Below are 19,180 nucleotides of genomic sequence, written 5' to 3' on the forward strand. Positions count from 1 at the left end.
AGAACCACCATCAGTACATGAATGCCGCACCAGAACTATCATCAGCATATGAATGCAGCAACAGAACCACTATCAGCACATAAATTCAGCACCAGAACCCCCATCAGCACATAAATGCAGCACCAGAACCACCATTAGTACATGAATGCAGTGAAAGAACCACCATCAGCACATGATTGCAACTTCAGAATCACCGTCAGCACATGAATGCAGAGTGAACACCACCATCAGTACAGTGTAGTAAATTACCATGCTTAGCCCCATGTACAATTGTATCACATGACCCAGCAGCTCCCAGTTTGTCCTTAACAATAGTAAGGAGATGCTGGGAGTTGTTGTTACCAATAATTATCAGACTGTGGACCATACAGGAACCAAAGTACTGATAAGACGCAGGCAGCATCACAAATAAACATTTACATCCAGGTACCTTATAGATGACATCTTCTTTGATCTGAGTTGTTCTCATCCCTTATGTCTCACCATGGTACAGACGCCATGATGAGATTTCATGCCCACAGCTCGTCTCTGAAACGCTCCCTCTTTATTCTTCAGCAGCACTTCCCCACACAGCCCCTTTAATAATAAAAGTATCATGATACTGCCCTATAAATAAAAATATCTCCCATGCTCTGCCACTAAATAAAGACTTGCTGTGCTTCCTTCACAAAATATCTCCACTCACATACACACTGCCCCAGTCTGAAATATTATACCCCAACACACAATGCCCCTCTCCAAATATTCTACGACCCCCCCACACACACACACACACACTGTCTTCCTCCAAAATGTTATACCCCCTACACACACAGTCCCTTTCCAAAATATTATACCCCCCTACACACATACATTGCCCCTCTCCATAATATTATATCCCCCACACACACTGCCCCTCTCCATAATATTATACCCCCACACATACACACTACCCCTCTCCATAATATTATACCCCAACACACACACACACACACACACAAACACTGTCCCCCTCCATAATATTATACCCCCACACACACTGCCTCTCTCCAAAATATTATACCACACCCACCCACACAGCCCCCCTCCATAATATTATACCTCCCATATACACACACTGTCCCTCTCCAAAATATTATACCCCCCCACACACACACACTGCCCCCCTCCATAATATTATACCTCCCATATACACACACTGCCCCTCTCCATAATATTATACCCACACACATACTGCCCCTCTCCATAATATTATACCCCCACACACACACTGCCCCCTCCATAATATTATACCCATACACACATTGCCCCTCTCCAAAATATTATACCCCCCACACAGACACTGCCCCCCTCCATAATATTATACCCACACACACACAGCCCCCCTCCATAATATTATACCTCCAATATATACACACTGCCCCTCTCCAAAATATTATACCCCCCACACACACACACACACTGCACCCCTCCATAATATTATACCTCCCATATACACACACTGCCCCTCTCCATAATATTATACCCACACACATACTGCCCCTCTCCATAATATTATACCCCCACACACACACTGCCCCCTCCATAATATTATACCCATACACACATTGCCCCTCTCCAAAATATTATACCCCCAACACACACACTGCCCCCCTCCATAATATTATACCCACACACATACTGCCCCCTCCATAATATTATACCCCCACACATACTGCCCCCTCCATAATATTATACCCCCACACATACACACTGCCCCTCTCCATAATATTATACCCCAACACACACACACACACACACACACACTGTCCTCCTCCATAATATGATACCCCCACACACACTGCCCCTCTCCAAAATATTATACCACACCCACACACACAGCCCCCCTCATAATATTATACCTCCCATATACACACACTGCCCCTCTCCAAAATATTATACCGCCCCACACACACACACACACACTGCCCCCCTCCATAATATTATACCCCTACACACACTGCCCCTCTCCAAAATATTATACCACACCCACACACACAGCCCCTCTCCATAATATTATACCCCTACACACACTGCCCCTCTCCATAATATTATACCTCCCATATACACACACTGCCCCTCTCCAAAATATTATATCCCCCCACACACACACACTGTCCCCTCCATAATATTATACCCCCCGTAGATATATATATATATATATATATATATATATTATATACATACATATATATATACATACACACACACACTGCCGTTATGTAAAATATCCCCCCTCACACACACTCCCCCTCTAGTTAAAGTACTCCCACTCCCTCCACTGCCTCTCGCAAAGCTGTGTTCCTTTCACAAATGTTCCCCCGTTATGTGCCTTAATCCCCTCCTCACTCACCCACAGTGATTACACACTCCATCTTTTTGGCTCCTCCACGGAGCTCTTACTGCTGTCCGACATGTCTCAGCAGCGCCCGCAGCAGTGTGATGACGTCAGCAAGTTGCTGATCTCATCACGTTGTTGCACGTCAGAGCCCCAGGCCCGGCGCTGTCACTGATCAAATGTATTTACGTCTGAGAGATGCAAACACATTTGAACAGGAAGGAGGAAGCTGCGGTCACTGGCGCTTACCTCAGCAGTACGCCGGGCACAGGATCTCACTAAACAGCAGGGCCGGGGCGGCACAGCACATCATGCTGCCACCTGATGGTTTCAGTGATGCTACTGTGCGCAAGGCAAATTAATGCCGCCCGGCGCGCTGACTGCTGAGGAGAGCGGTGGTGAGCGGCCCAGTACAGGCACAGGCCACTACAGGGACCAGCCCTTCTGGCATTTGCCAGAATTGCCCTATGGCCAGTCCGGCCCTGTACATAATCCTCCAACATTATACTGTATACTCAGTCAGTGCGCCAGGACTGGGGACCATCAACCATTCCACCATTTTCCCTCTACAGATATAGCTTACTCCCTACTTTAATAATGCATGTGTCACAGCTGGATTTCAACATAAGTAGAGATCACACTGTGTTACACTTGTAACTTTTTTGTTACCCGTTTGTTGTTGCCAGTTGTATAGACGTATACAGAAAAGATATGCAGCAGTATGCCATACAGTTTCATAAATCTATCCATTCACTTTCCCTGAAAAATCAGTGTTTATTATTAAAGGATATGGACACCTTCAGGAGCATTTTTTTATTTAAATGCATGTATTTTTGCACTAGCTATTGCTGGCTACAGAAAGCGGTAACTGAAAGTCCATCAGTTTGTTCTGATATTAGAGTTTATAATGACTGTCTTCTGTTTTCTTAGCGCTAATCCACTGATTTATGTCTAAAAATTTCAACTCAACCTTTATGTGGTCATAAATCAGTTTAGACATGCTCAGCAAAAATAAAATAAAAGTTAGGCTGGAGTCACACAAGATTCGCCTCACACTGCCTGGACCGGCCGGTGGCTCTCCTGACAGGAGCATGTCAGCTGCATAGAAATACATGCAGCTGACCCGCTCTTGTCAGGAGAGCCAGCGGCCAGTCCGGGCAATGCTGTGGATTTCTCATGTGAGTCACACAAAAGTGCATTCTCGTCAAAAGGAACTCACTGATGGATTCTCGCTTAAGTTGTTCTGCAGTCAGAAATAGACAGTGTAACACAGATGCTTTGGAAAGCAAATGGAGCAAAATTGTTACTTTAACCCCATTGATAATTTTTTTTCTTAGTTAACTAAAAAATTGTTTAAAAAAATTAGCCCGGAGGGGTCTATATACTTTTAATAGTTGAAAGAGAAAAAAAATGTGCTTATTGGATCACAGGTATAATGGATGTAAACAATGAGATATTGCTCTCACATTGAAGAGTTGTGCATGGAGTGGTTACAATGCCACTGAGAACCTTGTGAATATTGGAGTCTTAAGACTGTTTTCCATCCAACAACAAAACCATCCAAAGTGTCCTCGGTTTATTTATGTAAATAATCTAAACCTCAGACTTTCCGTTGGTGATGCTCCTTCGGATAGCAAAATACAGTATGTCCACCCATATCCTGTCCACCGCCATTAACTTGAGAATGGTGGCAGCTAGAGGCATAGAAGTGGTGTCTAGGTATAGTAAAGTAGCCATGCGCTACGCATTGATACCACCTATAGCGCCACCTGGTGGAAAACAACGGAGTTAGCATTTTGATCTCGAAAACGGAACGAGATAGAAAAAAAAACTGAATTACAAAGTTGTAGGGCATCATCAATTCAATACGAATCGATACTTTGCATACAGAAATGCTGTGATTAGAACGTGTAAAACTCTCAAGGCTGTGGACGTGAAGCGATACCTCATGGAGACCTTCCTACAAGTCATTGGGTATGGTGGCTGCATGGAGTGACCTCCACGCTCACCTGACCTGACCCCATTGGACTTCTTTCTGTGAGGTCACATCAACAGCAGGTGTATGCGACCCCTCCACCAACACTGCAGGACCTATGACGACGTATCACAGATGCTTGTGCAAACGTGTCACCTACCATATTGCACAATGTGCAGCAAGATACAGTATGCTGTCCAGAGTCCAGATGTGCATTGCAGCTGACGGTGGCCACTTTGAGCATCAAAGTTAAATGAGCGCCATATGCGTGACCAGCATTCAATGTTTTCTGGGGGGTCATGGGTTTCATATCATAGCATTTCTGTATGCAAGGTGTCGATTCGTATTGAATTGATGATGCCCTGCAACTTTGTAATTTACTTTTTTTTTTCCGTTTTCGAGATAAAAATGCTAACTCGTTGTTTTCCACCAGGTGGCACTATAGGTGGTCTCATTGCGTAGCCCATGGCTACTTTACTATACCCAGACACCCCTTCTATGCCTATAGCTGCCAATGTTCTCAAGTTAATGGCAGTGGACAGGATATAAGTCACACAGGATAAGGACACACAGTATATCCAGATAACAAATATTCCAATGTTTGAATCCACAGCCATCTATATTCTAACCAATGTATTTTGGTTTTTATTATTGTTCGATAAAGGATATTTTATAAAAGGTGAAACGCGTTGTATGCAATAAATGCAATTGTGGCTTCAAACATTGGATTATTTCCTGTACTGGATTTATCACTATCCCATGAAGCTTCACCAGAGGAAAGTTGAGTAAGAGGAAAGTGGGTTTTTTGTTTCGTTTTTTTTTTAAACAGCACCAACCATATGTGGTATGCAGTTGGAATTGCAACTGAGCCCCAAACCAGTAAATGCATATACAATACCAGACACAGTCGCTAAACATCTAACATATGCTTGACATAATCAATGAGCAGAACCTATCGAACAGCCCAAACCTATTCTAAGCACGTGTACCTTACTGAGCCCGAAGAAGTAAAAACATCTACAGAGTGTGTCTCATTTTTGGTAATTGCTTGTCTTCTGGGTGCAGTTGTAGATGCATTACTTTTATGGAGCACTGGAGAAGTCTGTTAATTATAGTGATGAAATTAGCATCTCACTCCATTCCCAACTGTCTTTCCTTAGATTGTGAGCAAACACAGAAAGATGATAATATACATATACCATGTTTTAGTATAGCAGTATATACCTAGATATAATCTATGTAAAGGAAAAATACATTACCAGATCTATTGGATCACCGTGTATCGGGACACAGAGGATTAGAATGTAGCTAATTTAATCTTTTTAGAGAAAAAAAATAATAGTATCCAGTTGCAGAGAAAAAAAAAATAATATTTGAGCATGTTGCTTTTAAGGACCCTGGTCGTGTGGCCATACCGTTACTTCATGGCAGATGGACAACTTGCTGCCACATGCTTCATGATGTACTTCATGACATCCCAGGGCTTACTAATCAGAAGAGCGCCAGAGGATGCTGGTAGGTAGTATTAAGTGCAAAGTGCTCTTAGCTCCTGCCATGAAGTATCGACGTGGCAGCTGGACCAGGAACCTGTCAATCATTCTTCTCAACTCCATACGTTCACTATTATCTGATTTTAACTAGTTCAAGACTAGTCTATTTTATCCAGTAGTAGACAAAAAGAATAATGCTATAGACTCTCTCACGCCAAAACTTTGGCATTCCCTGCTCGTTCTCAGACGTGGCCATGGTCTATAGCAGTGATGGCGAACCTGTGGCACTCCAGCTGTTGCAAAACTACAATTCCCATCATGTCTTCACAGCCAAAGCTTTTGCTTTGAATGGCCAGGCATGATGGGAATTGTACTTTTGCAACAGCTGGAGTGCCACAGGTTCGCCATCACTGGTCTATAGGATAGGTTGAAAAGTATTTTAACGTTAAGTTGGACATAGTGATAAAGCATCAAGATTTATTGAAGACTCATTAAAATTCCAAAGGAAAAATACAAGTGCATCTCAATAAATTAGAATATCCTCAAAAAATTAATTTATTTCAGTAATTCAATACAAAAAGGCAAATGCATATATTATACACTGTGTGCAGAATTAGTAGGCAAATGAGTATTTTGATTACATGATACTTTTTATACATGTTATCCTATTCCAAGCTGTATAGGCTTGAGAGACAACTACCAATTAAGTAAATCAGGTGATGTGCATCTCTGTAATGAGGAGGGGTGTGGTGTAATGACATCAACACCCTATATAAGGTGTGCTTAATTATTAGGCAACTTCCTTTCCTTTAGCAAAATGGGTCAGAAGAGAGATTTGACGGGCTCTGAAAAGTCCAAAATAGTGAGTTGTCTTGCAGAGGGATGCAGCAGTCTTGAAATTGCCAAACTTTTGCGTTTCATGGCAAATAACCAACAGGGTCGCAAGAAGCGTATTGGGCAAAAAAAGCGCAAAATAACTGCCCATGAATTGAGGAAAATCAAGCGTGAAGCTGCCAAGATGCCATTTGCCACCAGTTTGGCCATATTTCAGAACTGCAACATTAATGGAGTATCAAAAAGTTGAAGGTGTGCCATACTTAGGGATATGGCCAAGGTAAGGAAGGCTGAAAAATTACCACCTTTGAACAAGAAACAGAAGATAAAACGTCAAGACTGGGCCAAGAAATATCTTAAGACTGATTTTTCAAAAGTTTTATGGACTGATGAAATGAGAGTGACTCTTGATAAGCCAGGTGGATGGGCCAGAGGCTGGATCAGTAAAAGGCAGAGAGCTCCATTTTGACTCAGACGCCAGCAAGGTGGAGGTGGAGTACTGGTATGGGCTGGTATCATCAAAGATTAACTTTTGGAACCTTTTCAGGTTGAGGATGGAGTGAAGCACAACTCCCAGACCTACTGCCAGTTTCTGGAAGACAACGTCTTCAAGCAGTGGTACAGGAAGAAGTCGGTATCGTTCAAGAAAAACATGATTTTCATACAGGACAATGCTCCATTACATGCATCCAACTACACCACAGTGTGGCTGGCCAGTTAACGTCTAAAAGATGAAAACATAATGACATGGCCTCCTTGTTCACCTGATCTGAACGCCATAGAGAACCTGTGGTCCCTCATAAAATGTGAGATCTACAGGGAGGGAAAACAGTACACCTCTCGGAACAGTGTCTGGGAGACTGTGGTGGCTGCTGCATGCAATGTTGATCATAAACAGATAAAGCAACTGACAAAATCTATGGATGGTAGGCTGTTGAGTGTCATCATAAAGAAAGGTGGCTATATTGGTCACTGATTTTTGGGGTTTTGTTTTTGCATGTCAGAAATGTTTATTTCTACATTTTGTGCAGTTATATTAGTTTACCTGGTAAAAAAAAGTAAGATGGGAATATATTTGTTTTTTATTAAGTTGCCTAATAATTCTGCACAGTAATAGTTACCTGCACAAACAGATATCCTCCTAAGATAGCCAAATCTAAAAAAAACCCACTCCAACTTCCAAAATTATTAAGCGTTGATATTTATCGTTTCGGTTGATTGAGAACATAGTTGTTGATCAATAATAAAAAAAATCATCTAAAATACAACTTGCCTAAAAATTCTGCACGCGGTATATAGAGTCAGTACACACAGAGTGATCTATTTCAAGTGTTTATTTCTGTTAATGTTGATGATTATGGCTTACAACCAATGAAAACCCAAAAGTCGTTAACTCAGAAACTTAGAACAATTACCACAAAACACCTGCAAAGGCTTCCAAAGTGTTTAAAATGGTCTCTTAGTCTGGTTCAGTAGGCTACACAATCATGGGGAAGACTGCTGACAGATGTCCAGAAGGCAGTCACTGACACACTCCACAAGGAGGGTAAGCCACAAAAGGTATTTTCTAAAGAAGCTGGCTGTTCACAGAGTGCTGTATCCAAGAATATTAATGGACATTTGTATAAGCCTGTTATCACTTACATATTTGAAGCTGCAAATTATTATTATTTTTTCATTTTTTTTATAACCACAGTGGACCACTAATACATTATAAATAGTGTCCTCCTTTCCATAGAAATTATTTTTATATATTGAACCTTTTTTATCAAAAGGGCAGACCTATATTGAATTGAATATATATTGAAGCAAATTGAAAGAACTTTCAGGGACATTTGAAGAAATTATACATTATTTTTACTGCTGATTTTCCCTGGCACCAGATATAGTATGTTATCCAAAACTACAAGTCCCATAGTTTCCAGGCTGCTTAGTAGAGCCCGCTGGGTCTCTCAGAACTGAGAAGCTCCTGCCCCATCCCTACAAATGATTCCTGGTTATGGAGAACCTTTCTAATCTGTTTAGACAATGCTTTTTTTTCCTGCAAATAAACAGTGATCAAAAAGGCAGACATGATAATAAATCATGTTTACCTTTTCTGAGGGGAGTCTGGCTGTGTCTGACAACCTGCACTCTACCACCACAGCTACATAAACACATACAAGCAGTGTACTCTGCATTGATGTTTTAGAATGTCACTGTAGAGTAAAGTGTGGGCTGCCCAGAAGTTTATAGTCTATGGGCAGTCCGGAAGTAGTTAAGGTAATGGTAGCACAGAAGGCCTGCGGGACAACTATGTGATAGGGCTATGTAGGGATTCACATCATAGTATTCTGACAAGACACTTAGCCAAAAGTTGTGTGATTATTTTTTATCGGTGATTTGGCTGTAAAAAAAAATGTAGCCTAACTGCAGACAGGTTGCATGTGACTTTCAAAAGGCAACCGAAAATACAACCATTTGCAATTCTCATTTGGTCACAGGTGTGGACCCTGATAAATTACGTGAACCTAGTGTCAGTTATTACATTTGACATTGCAATGCAACATTGTGATCTTCTGATCTTTATGTCACACAACCAAAGTCCCTGTTTTGCTCGCTAGCCTAATTGTCTTATCTACAAGTAGACATTAGTATCTTCCTGATTACTACACAATGCAAGCCATTCTTTAATGTCTCTTTATTGCATCTGCACTATTAGGTCACATAGAATTTCCTTGTAAACTACTTAAATAATATTTGTATTAGTATTTTTGTCCATGATTTTAATTATATTTTTTTTTATTATTTCATGCTTGGCTCAGAGGTTTCTTTGGCCAAGGACAGGGATGTACAGAATGCGATGACAACTGCAGAACATGTGAAAAGACAGCAGATTATTGCTTGTCGTGCCAACCTTCTAAAGTGCTACAACAAGCCTCATGTATGGTTACCTGCCCTGCTAAGTTCACAGACATTAATGGCATCTGCAAACACTGTCCAACGGACTGTATGTCATGTGTGGATGAAAAAACGTGTACAGGTACTCAAGATGCCTCCTCTGCTTTATGAACAATATGCTGATAGAGACCAATTACAGCTTTCTTTAATAATTTTTTTATGCAGGCAATATGAAGAGGTATTCCCATCTCATCAATTATTATTATTTTTTTACCCATCACAAATATTTAACCTAATGAACTGCTCAATTAAAAAATCCTACTATGAGAATTAGGGGTACTTTGCACACTACGATATCACAGGTGCGATGTTGGTGGGGTCAAATCGAAAGTGACGCACATCCGGCGTCGCTCTCGCTCTTTTACATACGATTAACGAGCGCAAAAGCGTCGTTATCGTATGATCGGTGTAGGGTCTGACATTTCCATAATGCCGCTGCTGCGACGGTACGATGTTGGTCCTCGTTCCTGTGGCAGCACACATTGCTGTGTGTGAAGCCGCAGGAGCGAAGAACATCTCCTACCTGCGTCCTGGCCGGCAATGCGGAAGGAAGGAGGTGGGCGGGATGTTTACGTCCCGCTCATCTCCGCCCCTCTGCTTCTATTGGCTGCCTGCCGTGTGACGTCGCTATGATGCCGCACGGCCCGCCCCCTTAGTAAGGAGGCGGTTCGCCGGCCAGAGCGACGTCGCAGGGCAGGTGAGTGCATGTGAAGCTGGCGAAGCGATAATGTTCGCAATGGCAGCAATCACAAGATATTGCACCTGCGACGGGGGCGGGGACTATCGCTGCAGTGTCGGTAACACATTGTTACTGATGTCACAGCGTTCAAAGTACCCCTTAGACTTTCTGCTGTTTGCTTATGCTTTGTTCTTGTTCCTTGCCTTTATGGTGTATGTCCCGTTCAATCATGCGACAGGCACACAATCCATGTGCTTCTCAAAAGTAATGTGCCGTGATGCCTAGCATAAAAACAATCAGCAAGTACCCTGTAGTAAGTAAATACATAACTAGATAACATACTTAGCTGACACTATTTTGATAAAAAAACATAAAAGCTATCCCACTGCGCCAAGGTGTACCTAATCAGGATGGACCTTAACTCTAGTATCTCACATTACTATGTGCCAGCAGGCTTCAAACTAGATGTGAGTAGAGTAGGATCTAGACTTGACGGTCACATCAGTCCGTGGAAAACCAAACAGACAATATGTCAAGCCCAAAAAGGTGGGGCATGCCTTCATATGTAGAAAGTACAAGGGACTACAGCAAAACTGAACAAATGGGACAGTACACTAGTTGGTATTGCAATGTGACAGTTCAGATTCACATTGTGGCCGCTGACAGTACATAAATAAACAGTAATAGTACATATAAATAACACAGGGTACTTAGTTGACACTATTTTGACCAAACAAGCGTAAAAGTCAACCCATTGCAACAAGGTGTACCCAATCAGGATGGACCCTAACTCAAGTATCTCACCTCGCTATGTGCCAACAGGACAGAGGGCAGGAGGATTTTATTCTCTCTGTTTTTTTGTTCTGTTCTTGTTGCTCAGCTTATGAAGTCCTCTTTCATCATGTGACAGGTGCAAAATACATACAGTATGCTGCCAGATAAACATGTATTAGCAGATTTGGGGGTGCAGTATAAGTACAACATACTGCCCATTGTCCCCCTTGATAAAGGCACTGCTGCTCTAGTAGCAATATAGAAGAACTAACAGGCAGGTTTTCTCACAGATTAAAGATGAAAGCTGGGGATTTGTGTAGGTAAACACTATTAGGCCCTGTGCGCACTTACCGGATTTTGCTGCGGATTGTCTACGGATTTGCTGCATGTTTCACTGCAGAAAATGTTCATAACATCTCTGCAGTGAATCACCAGCAAAACCTATGGGAAAAAAAAATCCTGTGCGCACTAGGCGGATTTTGACAGCTGCATGTTTTGCTGCGGGATTCCCACAGCAAAAACAAGTGCATGTCAATTCTTTTCCGCACATCGCTGCGGGATTTCACTCCATTGACTCCAATGTAATCGTGAAATCCCGCAGGGAATAACGCAGGCAGCAAATTCTGTGCGGTTCACTGCGTTTTCTTGCGTTATTCCCTGCGGTAGTTCGCGGTTTACCTCCGGTAATGTACATCGCTTGCCTGCGGTTTTGCAGGGAAGTGATGTCATTACAGGAAGAGGAAGCGGAGCAGAGAGTAAACACACACACATCACAGACACACACAGACATCACAGACACAGAACACAGACACAGACATATAGAAATCAAACGGAAATATAGAAAACAAAACACGTGGGCTCCGCCGTATTTTTACCGTCCAGCCGAGGTAAGCACACAGCGGCAGTCCGGTATTCTCAGGCTGGGGAGGGAGAGGGGCAGGGTTAATGTTCCCCGCCTCACTCCCCCTCCCGCAGCCGAGAATATCAGCCGCAGCTGCCCCGGGGCTGCTACTGGAGTGTCCCCGGCTCTTCTTGCTGCCGTGTAGCAGTGGCAGTCAAGGTAATACAAGAGGTTAATGGTGGCGGTTCACCGCCATTAACTCCAGGCTTGATCATGGCAGCGTCTATGTGACAGCTGACATGATCAACCCGTAAGTAAAGGGAAAAAACACACACACCGGAAAATCCTTTATTTTAAATAAAACACAAAAAAGCCTTGTTCACCCTTTTATTAACCCCTCCCGAAACAAAGCTCCGGCGTAATCCACAGCTCCGGCGTCCTGCGAGGCTTGCATCCAGGCTCACAGCGAGACAGCAGAGGTAACTCCAGGGCATTTCCCACAACCGGTAATGTGAACTCACTGCCGATCGTGGGAAATGCAGAGTGTGCTCACAGGGAATCCATCTATCCCTCTATCTATCTATCTATCTATCTATCTATCTATCCCTCTATCTATCTATCTATCCCTCTATCTATCCCTCTGTCTGTCTATCTATCTATTCTTCTATCTATTCTTCTGTCTATTTCTCTATCTCAGAATGAAATGACTTTTTTTTTTCTTTTTTTTTTCAATGTGCTTTATTGCATTAAATGCAATAAAGCACATACCAACCCACACGCGGGAAAACCGCGGCAATACCGCGAGCAATACCGCATGCGGTTTGTCGCGTTTTTTTTACCGCGGGTGCAGTAATCTTTGAATACCTGCATAATTTTGTTGAGAAAATTCAATTTTCCAGTGCGCACAGGGCCTTAGGCTATGTGCGCACTAGAAAAGTGATTTTTCTCAAGAAAATTTCTTGAGAAACTTCAGGGAGTTGAAGATTACCGCACCTGCGGTAAAAAAAACGCACCAAATCCGCGGGAAAAACGCATGCGTTTTTGCCGCGGTTTTACCACGGTTTTGCCGCGGTTTTCCCGCAGGTTGGTCCCTGCGGTTTTTTTATGCTGTAACTAGAGATGAGCGAACCGGTCGCGGTTCGGCTCGAGGTCGGTTCGCCGAACGGAGCTCCCGTTCGAGTTCGGTTCGTCGAACGTTCGAACTCGAACTGCATAGGAAACAATGGCAGGCAATCACAAACACATAAAAACACCTAGAAAACACCCTCAAAGGTGTCCAAAAGGTGACAAACAACTCACAACACAACACAAACACATGGGAAAGTGACAAGGACAAATTCTCATGTGAAAACAAAACAGCGTTACGAGGAAAAAGAGGACGAGACACAGATATAGGCATGTCATGTCCTTCTAAAATCATTTAAAACACCGCAAGGTGACTCCAAGCGCAGTCTCCCTTTTTTCCAAAAATTGGGCCCCACACACACCCACCCCTTCAGTGGCAGCAGTTGTGCCCCAGTTGTACACTTCACAGCTAGATTTGCATCAAACACATTCAAAAATACGCCATACTTAACCGTCCCCAGGATGACACCGAGGTAGGTAGCAAAGTCTTTCCTGATCCCAGCTCTGTTCATCTTGGCTTCTTTTAAAAAAAATGTAAGCAAGGGTTACTCCAAGCGGAGTCTCCCTTTTTTCCAAAAATTGGGCCCCACACACACCCACTCATTCAGTGGTAGCACTTGTGCCCTAGTTGTACACTTCACAGCTAGATTTGCATCAAGCACATTCAAAAATACGCCATACTTAACCGTCCCCAGGATGACACCGGGGTAGGTAGCAAAGTCTTTCCTGATCCCAGCTCTGTTCATCTTGGCTTCTTTTAAAAACAATGTAAGCAAGGGTTACTCCAAGCGGAGTCTCCCTTTTTTCCAAAAATTGGGCCACACACACACCCACCCCTTCAGTGGCAGCAGTTGTGCCCCAGTTGTACACTTCACAGCTAGATTTGCATCAAGCACATTCAAAAATACGCCATACTTAACCGTCCCTAGGATGACACCGGGGTAGGTAGCAAAGTCTTTCCTGATCCCAGCTCTGTTCATCTTGGCTTCTTTTAAAAACAATGTAAGCAAGGGTTACTCCAAGTGGAGTCTCCCTTTTTTCCAAAAATTGTGCCCCACACACACCCACCCATTCAGTGGCAGCACTTGTGCCCTAGTTGTAAACTTCACAGCTAAATTTGCATCAAGCACATTCCAAATCCACAAGCATTTACTCTCCCCAGGATGACACAGGGGTAGTAAATTCCTGGTGGATCCATGACTTGTTCATTTTGATGAACGTTAGTCTGTCCACATTGTCACTGGACAGACGCGTGCGCTTATCTGTCAGCACACACCCAGCAGCACTGAAGTTACGTTCAGAGACAACGCTGGCAGCTGGACACGACAAAATCTCCAAGGCGTAACTGGAGAGCTCTGGCCATTTTTCTAGAGTTGAAGCCCAAAATGAGCAAGGCTCCATTTGCAAAGTCATGGCATCGATGTTCATTTGGAGATACTCCTGTATCATCCTCTCCAGCCGTTGACTATGTGTCAGACTTGTTGTCTCTGGTGGCCTTGCAAAGGAGGGTCTAAAAAAATTATGAAAAGATTCCATAAAATTGCTGTTACCAGCACCAGATACAGTCCTACTGGTACGGGTAGACTGTTGAAGATGACGAGACCGTGCCATGTTTGTCAAGTTACACCTGGGAGATTCACTCTCTGCACCATGATTGTTTGGTGGAAAAGCTGAGCTAAGATCGAGTAACAGCTTTTGCTGATACTCCTGCATACGTGCGTCCCTTTCTATGGCTGGACTTATGTCACAAAATTTGGACTTGTACCGGGGATCTAATAGTGTGGCAATCCAGTAGTCACCATCACTTCTAATTTTGACAATACGAGGGTCATGTTGGAGGTAGTGCAACAAGAAGGCACTCATGTGTCTTGCGCAGCCATGCGGACCAAGTCCATGCCGTGTTTGTGGCATAGAGGTGCTACCCATTCTTTCTTCCTCTGACATCTCCCCCCAACCTCTTTCAACTGAAATTTGACCAAGGTCTCCCTCATCCGCTGAGTCTTCCATGTCCATGGACAGTTCGTCCTCCATTTCTTCATGTTCTCCTGCACCTTCCTCAACATTTCGCCTGCTACTATGCGCCCTTGTTGATCCCTGTCCACCATGGTCCCATGCCTGCTGCGTTGGTGATGATGAACGTCTGGACCTTGGTGATGTTGTTGTCCCTTGCACATATGAATCCTCCTGTAGTTCCTCCCCTTCCTGTTGTCCCACCCCCTGACTCCGAATAGTGTTTATCGTGTGCTCCAGCATGTAAATGACTGGAATTGTCATGCTGATAATGGCATTGTCAGCGCTAAACATATTCGTCGCCATGTCGAAACTGTGCAGAAGGGTGCATAGGTCCTTGATCTGAGACCACTCCATCAGGGTGATCTGCCCCACCTCTGCATCTCGTTGGCCCAGGCTATACGTCATGACGTATTGCACCAGGGCTCGGCGGTGCTGCCACAGTCGCTGTAACATGTGGAGAGTCGAATTCCAGCGTGTCGCCACATCGCATTTCAGGCGATGAACCGGCAGGCCGAAAGACTTCTGGAGCGATGCAAGTCGCTCAGCTGCGGCGGTTGAACGGCGGAAGTGAGCAGACAGTTTTCGTGCCCTGGTCAGAAGGCCATCTAGGCCGGGATAGTGTGTTAAAAATTGCTGGACAACAAGGTTTCACACGTGAGCCATACAAGGCACGTGTGTCACCTTGCCCAGGCGAAGGGCCGCACCCACGTTTGCAGCATTGTGGCACACGGCCTTACCAGGCTGCAGGTTGAGTGGAGACAACCATTTATTAAACTCGGACCGCAGAGCTGACCACAACTCCTCAGCTGTGTGACTCCTATTCTTAAGACATGTGAAGCTAAAGACCGCCTGATGCCGTTGCGCTCTGCTGCCAGCATAGTAATGAGGGGTGCGTGATTCATTCTGCGCAGTGAGAACGCTGGTGGCCTGACCAGGCAGGCTTGGGGCGGAGGTGGAGGACCCCGATGAGGTGGAGGAGGCAGAAGCAGTGGCGGAACTTGGACAGACAGAGGATTGACACACAAGTGGTGGGGACGGCAAGACTTGTGCAGCAGACCCTTCACCATCTATCACCATAGTTACCCAGTGCCCAGTCAGCGACATGTAACGTCCCTGTCCATGCTTACTGGTCCAAGTATCGGTGGTGAAATGCACCCGTTCACACACAGAGTTTCTCAAGGAAGCAGTGATGTTGTGTACGACATGCTGGTGTAGCGCGGGCACACCTTTCTTAGAGAAGTAGTGGCGACTAGGCATCTGGTACTGGGGCACAGCGACAGACATAAGGTCTCTAAAATCCTGTGTGTCCACTAGGCGGAAAGGCAGCATTTCTGTAGCCAAGAGCTTACAGAGGGATAGAGTCAACCTCTTAGGTTTGTCATGGGTCGCAGGAAATGGCCTTTTATTTGATCACATCTGAGGGACAGAGATCTGGCTGCTGTGTGTAGACGGTGTTGAGTAGGGTGTCACTGTAAAAATGCAGGTTTGTGAGGAAAGTGCAGGCGGAGACATGATGTTGCCTTCATCCAACGTTGGTGCTATCGATGTCTGAGAGAGCTGTACAGACTCACTTGTTTCCCCTTCCAAACCAACTGACGACCTACCAAGCAAACTGCCTGTTGCGGCTACAGTGGTGGAAGTTGTGCGTGGAAAACCAGGTGTGACAGCTGTCCCCACAGTCCTAGAAGATGAAGAGCGCGCGGATGCACTGGAAGGGGCAGGCCGTGGATGGTTCGCTCCGCTAGGCCGCATTGCAGCACGGTGAGCTTTCCACCGGGACCTATGATATTTATTCATGTGACGATTCATGGAAGAAGTTGTCAAACTGCTGAGGTTTTGACCTCTACTAACAGAATCACGACAAATTTTACACATCACATAATTTGGGCGATCTTTTTCTATGTCAAAAAAGGACCAGGCTAGGCAAGGCTTAGAGGGCATGCGACCTGCTGAGCCCCCCCGACTAGTGCTCAGAGGCAGAGTGGTGGCTGATGATGTAGTTGTAGACGTGCTACCAGTGCTCCGACTCTGTCCAGGAAGGCGCAAGGTAACTTCGTCGTCGGTTGCATCCTCCTCCACCGCCTCTGTTCACCTCCTCGAGTGCCTGACTGGGGGTTGACAGTAGGTGGGATCTAGAACTTCATCATCAATTGTTGTGTTTGCACTCCCCTCCCCCTCAGACTGTGCCTCTTCTTGCCCTGACCGAATATTTAAGTTGTCATCCCAATCTGGTATCTGTGTCTCATCGTCATCAGTATGTTTCTCATTGTCTATAACCACAGGTGTTACAGTTTGTGACAAAGGGTCAACATTATGCTCAGAAACTTGGTCCTCACGGCCTGAATCAGAGTCACAAAGGTTCTGAGCATCACTGCAGATCATTTCCTGGTCTGTACTCACTGTAGCTTGGGAGCAGACCTCTGATTCCCAGGCTATAGTGTGACTGAACAGCTCTGCAGACTCAGCCATCTCAGTTCCACCATACTGTGCAGGGCGGATGGAGACTTCAGAGCTGGGAGAAAGCAAGTTTGATTGGGATGACAACTCAGAGGACTGGTGTTTTTTGGATGCGGTACTTGAAGTGGCTGAGAGGGCACTTGTTGGACCACTTGAGATCCATTCAAGCATTTTTCTTTTTTGGCCATCATCTACCTTTGTTCCTGTTGTTCGTGTCCGTAAAAAAGGGAGCACATCGGATTGTCCACGGTAAGTAGTAGACATCTTACTTTTGCTGGTAGATGGTCTATCTTCAGCAGATGATAATGGAGCTTTGCCACCTTCCCCACGGACAAACCCTTTTTTTCCTTTTCCACCACGCCTCTTCCCCTTTCCACCAGTATCTGTCATTTTGCCACTCATGTTGATTGCGACAAGATTGTGCACTGAAAATGTGGTAGTAAAAATTGAGAGGTGGTGTAGATTGCAGCAGTGGTCTAGCTTTATTAACAGCAGAATAATAAAGAATAAATATCCCTGACAATGCAACTACGGCCCTTAAACTAGCAGCATAAATTGCTAGTATAATGGCTTAGTTATAATGAGTTTGAGTGTGCAATGCAGGCAGACGTGCTGCAAATATCTTTGCACTAGTGGGACTATACAGAAGTCCAATAGCCACGTTTAGGATGCCACTAGGTTCACTCAGTGTTTGCTAGTATAATGGCTTAGTTATAATCAGTTTGAGTGTGCAATGCAGGCAGACGTGCTGCAAATATCTTTGCACTAGTGGGACTATACAGAAGTCCAATAGCCACGTTTAGGATGCCACTAGGTTCACTCAGTGTTTGCTAGTATAATGGCTTAGTTATAATCAGTTTGAGTGTGCAATGCAGGCAGACGTGCTGCAAATATCTTTGCACTAGTGGGACTATACAGAAGTCCAATAGCCACGTTTAGGATGCCACTAGGTTCACTCAGTGTTTGCTAGTATAATGGCTTAGTAACAATGAGTTGGAGTGTGCAATGCAGGCAGAGGTGCTGCACACATCTTTGCACTACTGGGACTATACAGAAGTCCAATAGCCACATTTAGGATGCCACTAGGGTCACTCAGTGTTTGCTAGTATAATGGCTTAGTTATAATGAGTTTGAATGTGCAATGCAGGCAGACGTGCTGCAAATATCTTTGCACTAGTGGGACTATACAGAAGTCCAATAGCCACGTTTAGGATGCCACTAGGTTCACTCAGTGTTTGCTAGTATAATGGCTTAGTTATAATGAGTTTGAGTGTGCAATGCAGGCAGACGTGCTGCAAATATCTTTGCACTACTGGGACTATACAGAAGTCCAATAGCCACGTTTAGGATGCCACTAGGTTCACTCAGTGTTTGCTAGTATAATGGCTTAGTTATAATGAGTTGGAGTGTGCAATGCAGGCAGACGTGCTGCAAATATCTGTGCACTAGTGGGACTATACAGAAGTCCAATAGCCACGTTTAGGATGCCACTAGGTTCACTCAGTGTTTGCTAGTATAATGGCTTAGTTATAATGAGTTTGAGTGTGCAATGCAGGCAGACGTGCTGCAAATATCTTTGCACTACTGGGACTATACAGAAGTCCAATAGCCACGTTTAGGATGCCACTAGGTTCACTCAGTGTTTGCTAGTATAATGGCTTAGTTATAATGAGTTGGAGTGTGCAATGCAGGCAGA

General features: G+C 44.3%; 1 protein-coding gene across 1 annotated transcript in view; it reads left to right on the top strand.

Annotated features, from left to right (window-relative positions):
• Nucleotides 1-19,180, top strand: part of PCSK5 (proprotein convertase subtilisin/kexin type 5) — an 883,213-nt gene that overhangs the window by 793,693 nt on the left and 70,340 nt on the right. Inside the window, exon 30 of the mRNA XM_075318085.1 lies at nucleotides 9,460-9,677. Within this exon, the coding sequence (XP_075174200.1) occupies nucleotides 9,460-9,677 (218 nt within the window). The remainder of the gene's footprint in view (nucleotides 1-9,459; nucleotides 9,678-19,180) is intronic.

Source organism: Anomaloglossus baeobatrachus, chromosome 1, assembly GCF_048569485.1.
Source record: "Anomaloglossus baeobatrachus isolate aAnoBae1 chromosome 1, aAnoBae1.hap1, whole genome shotgun sequence".
NCBI lineage: Eukaryota > Metazoa > Chordata > Amphibia > Anura > Aromobatidae > Anomaloglossus > Anomaloglossus baeobatrachus.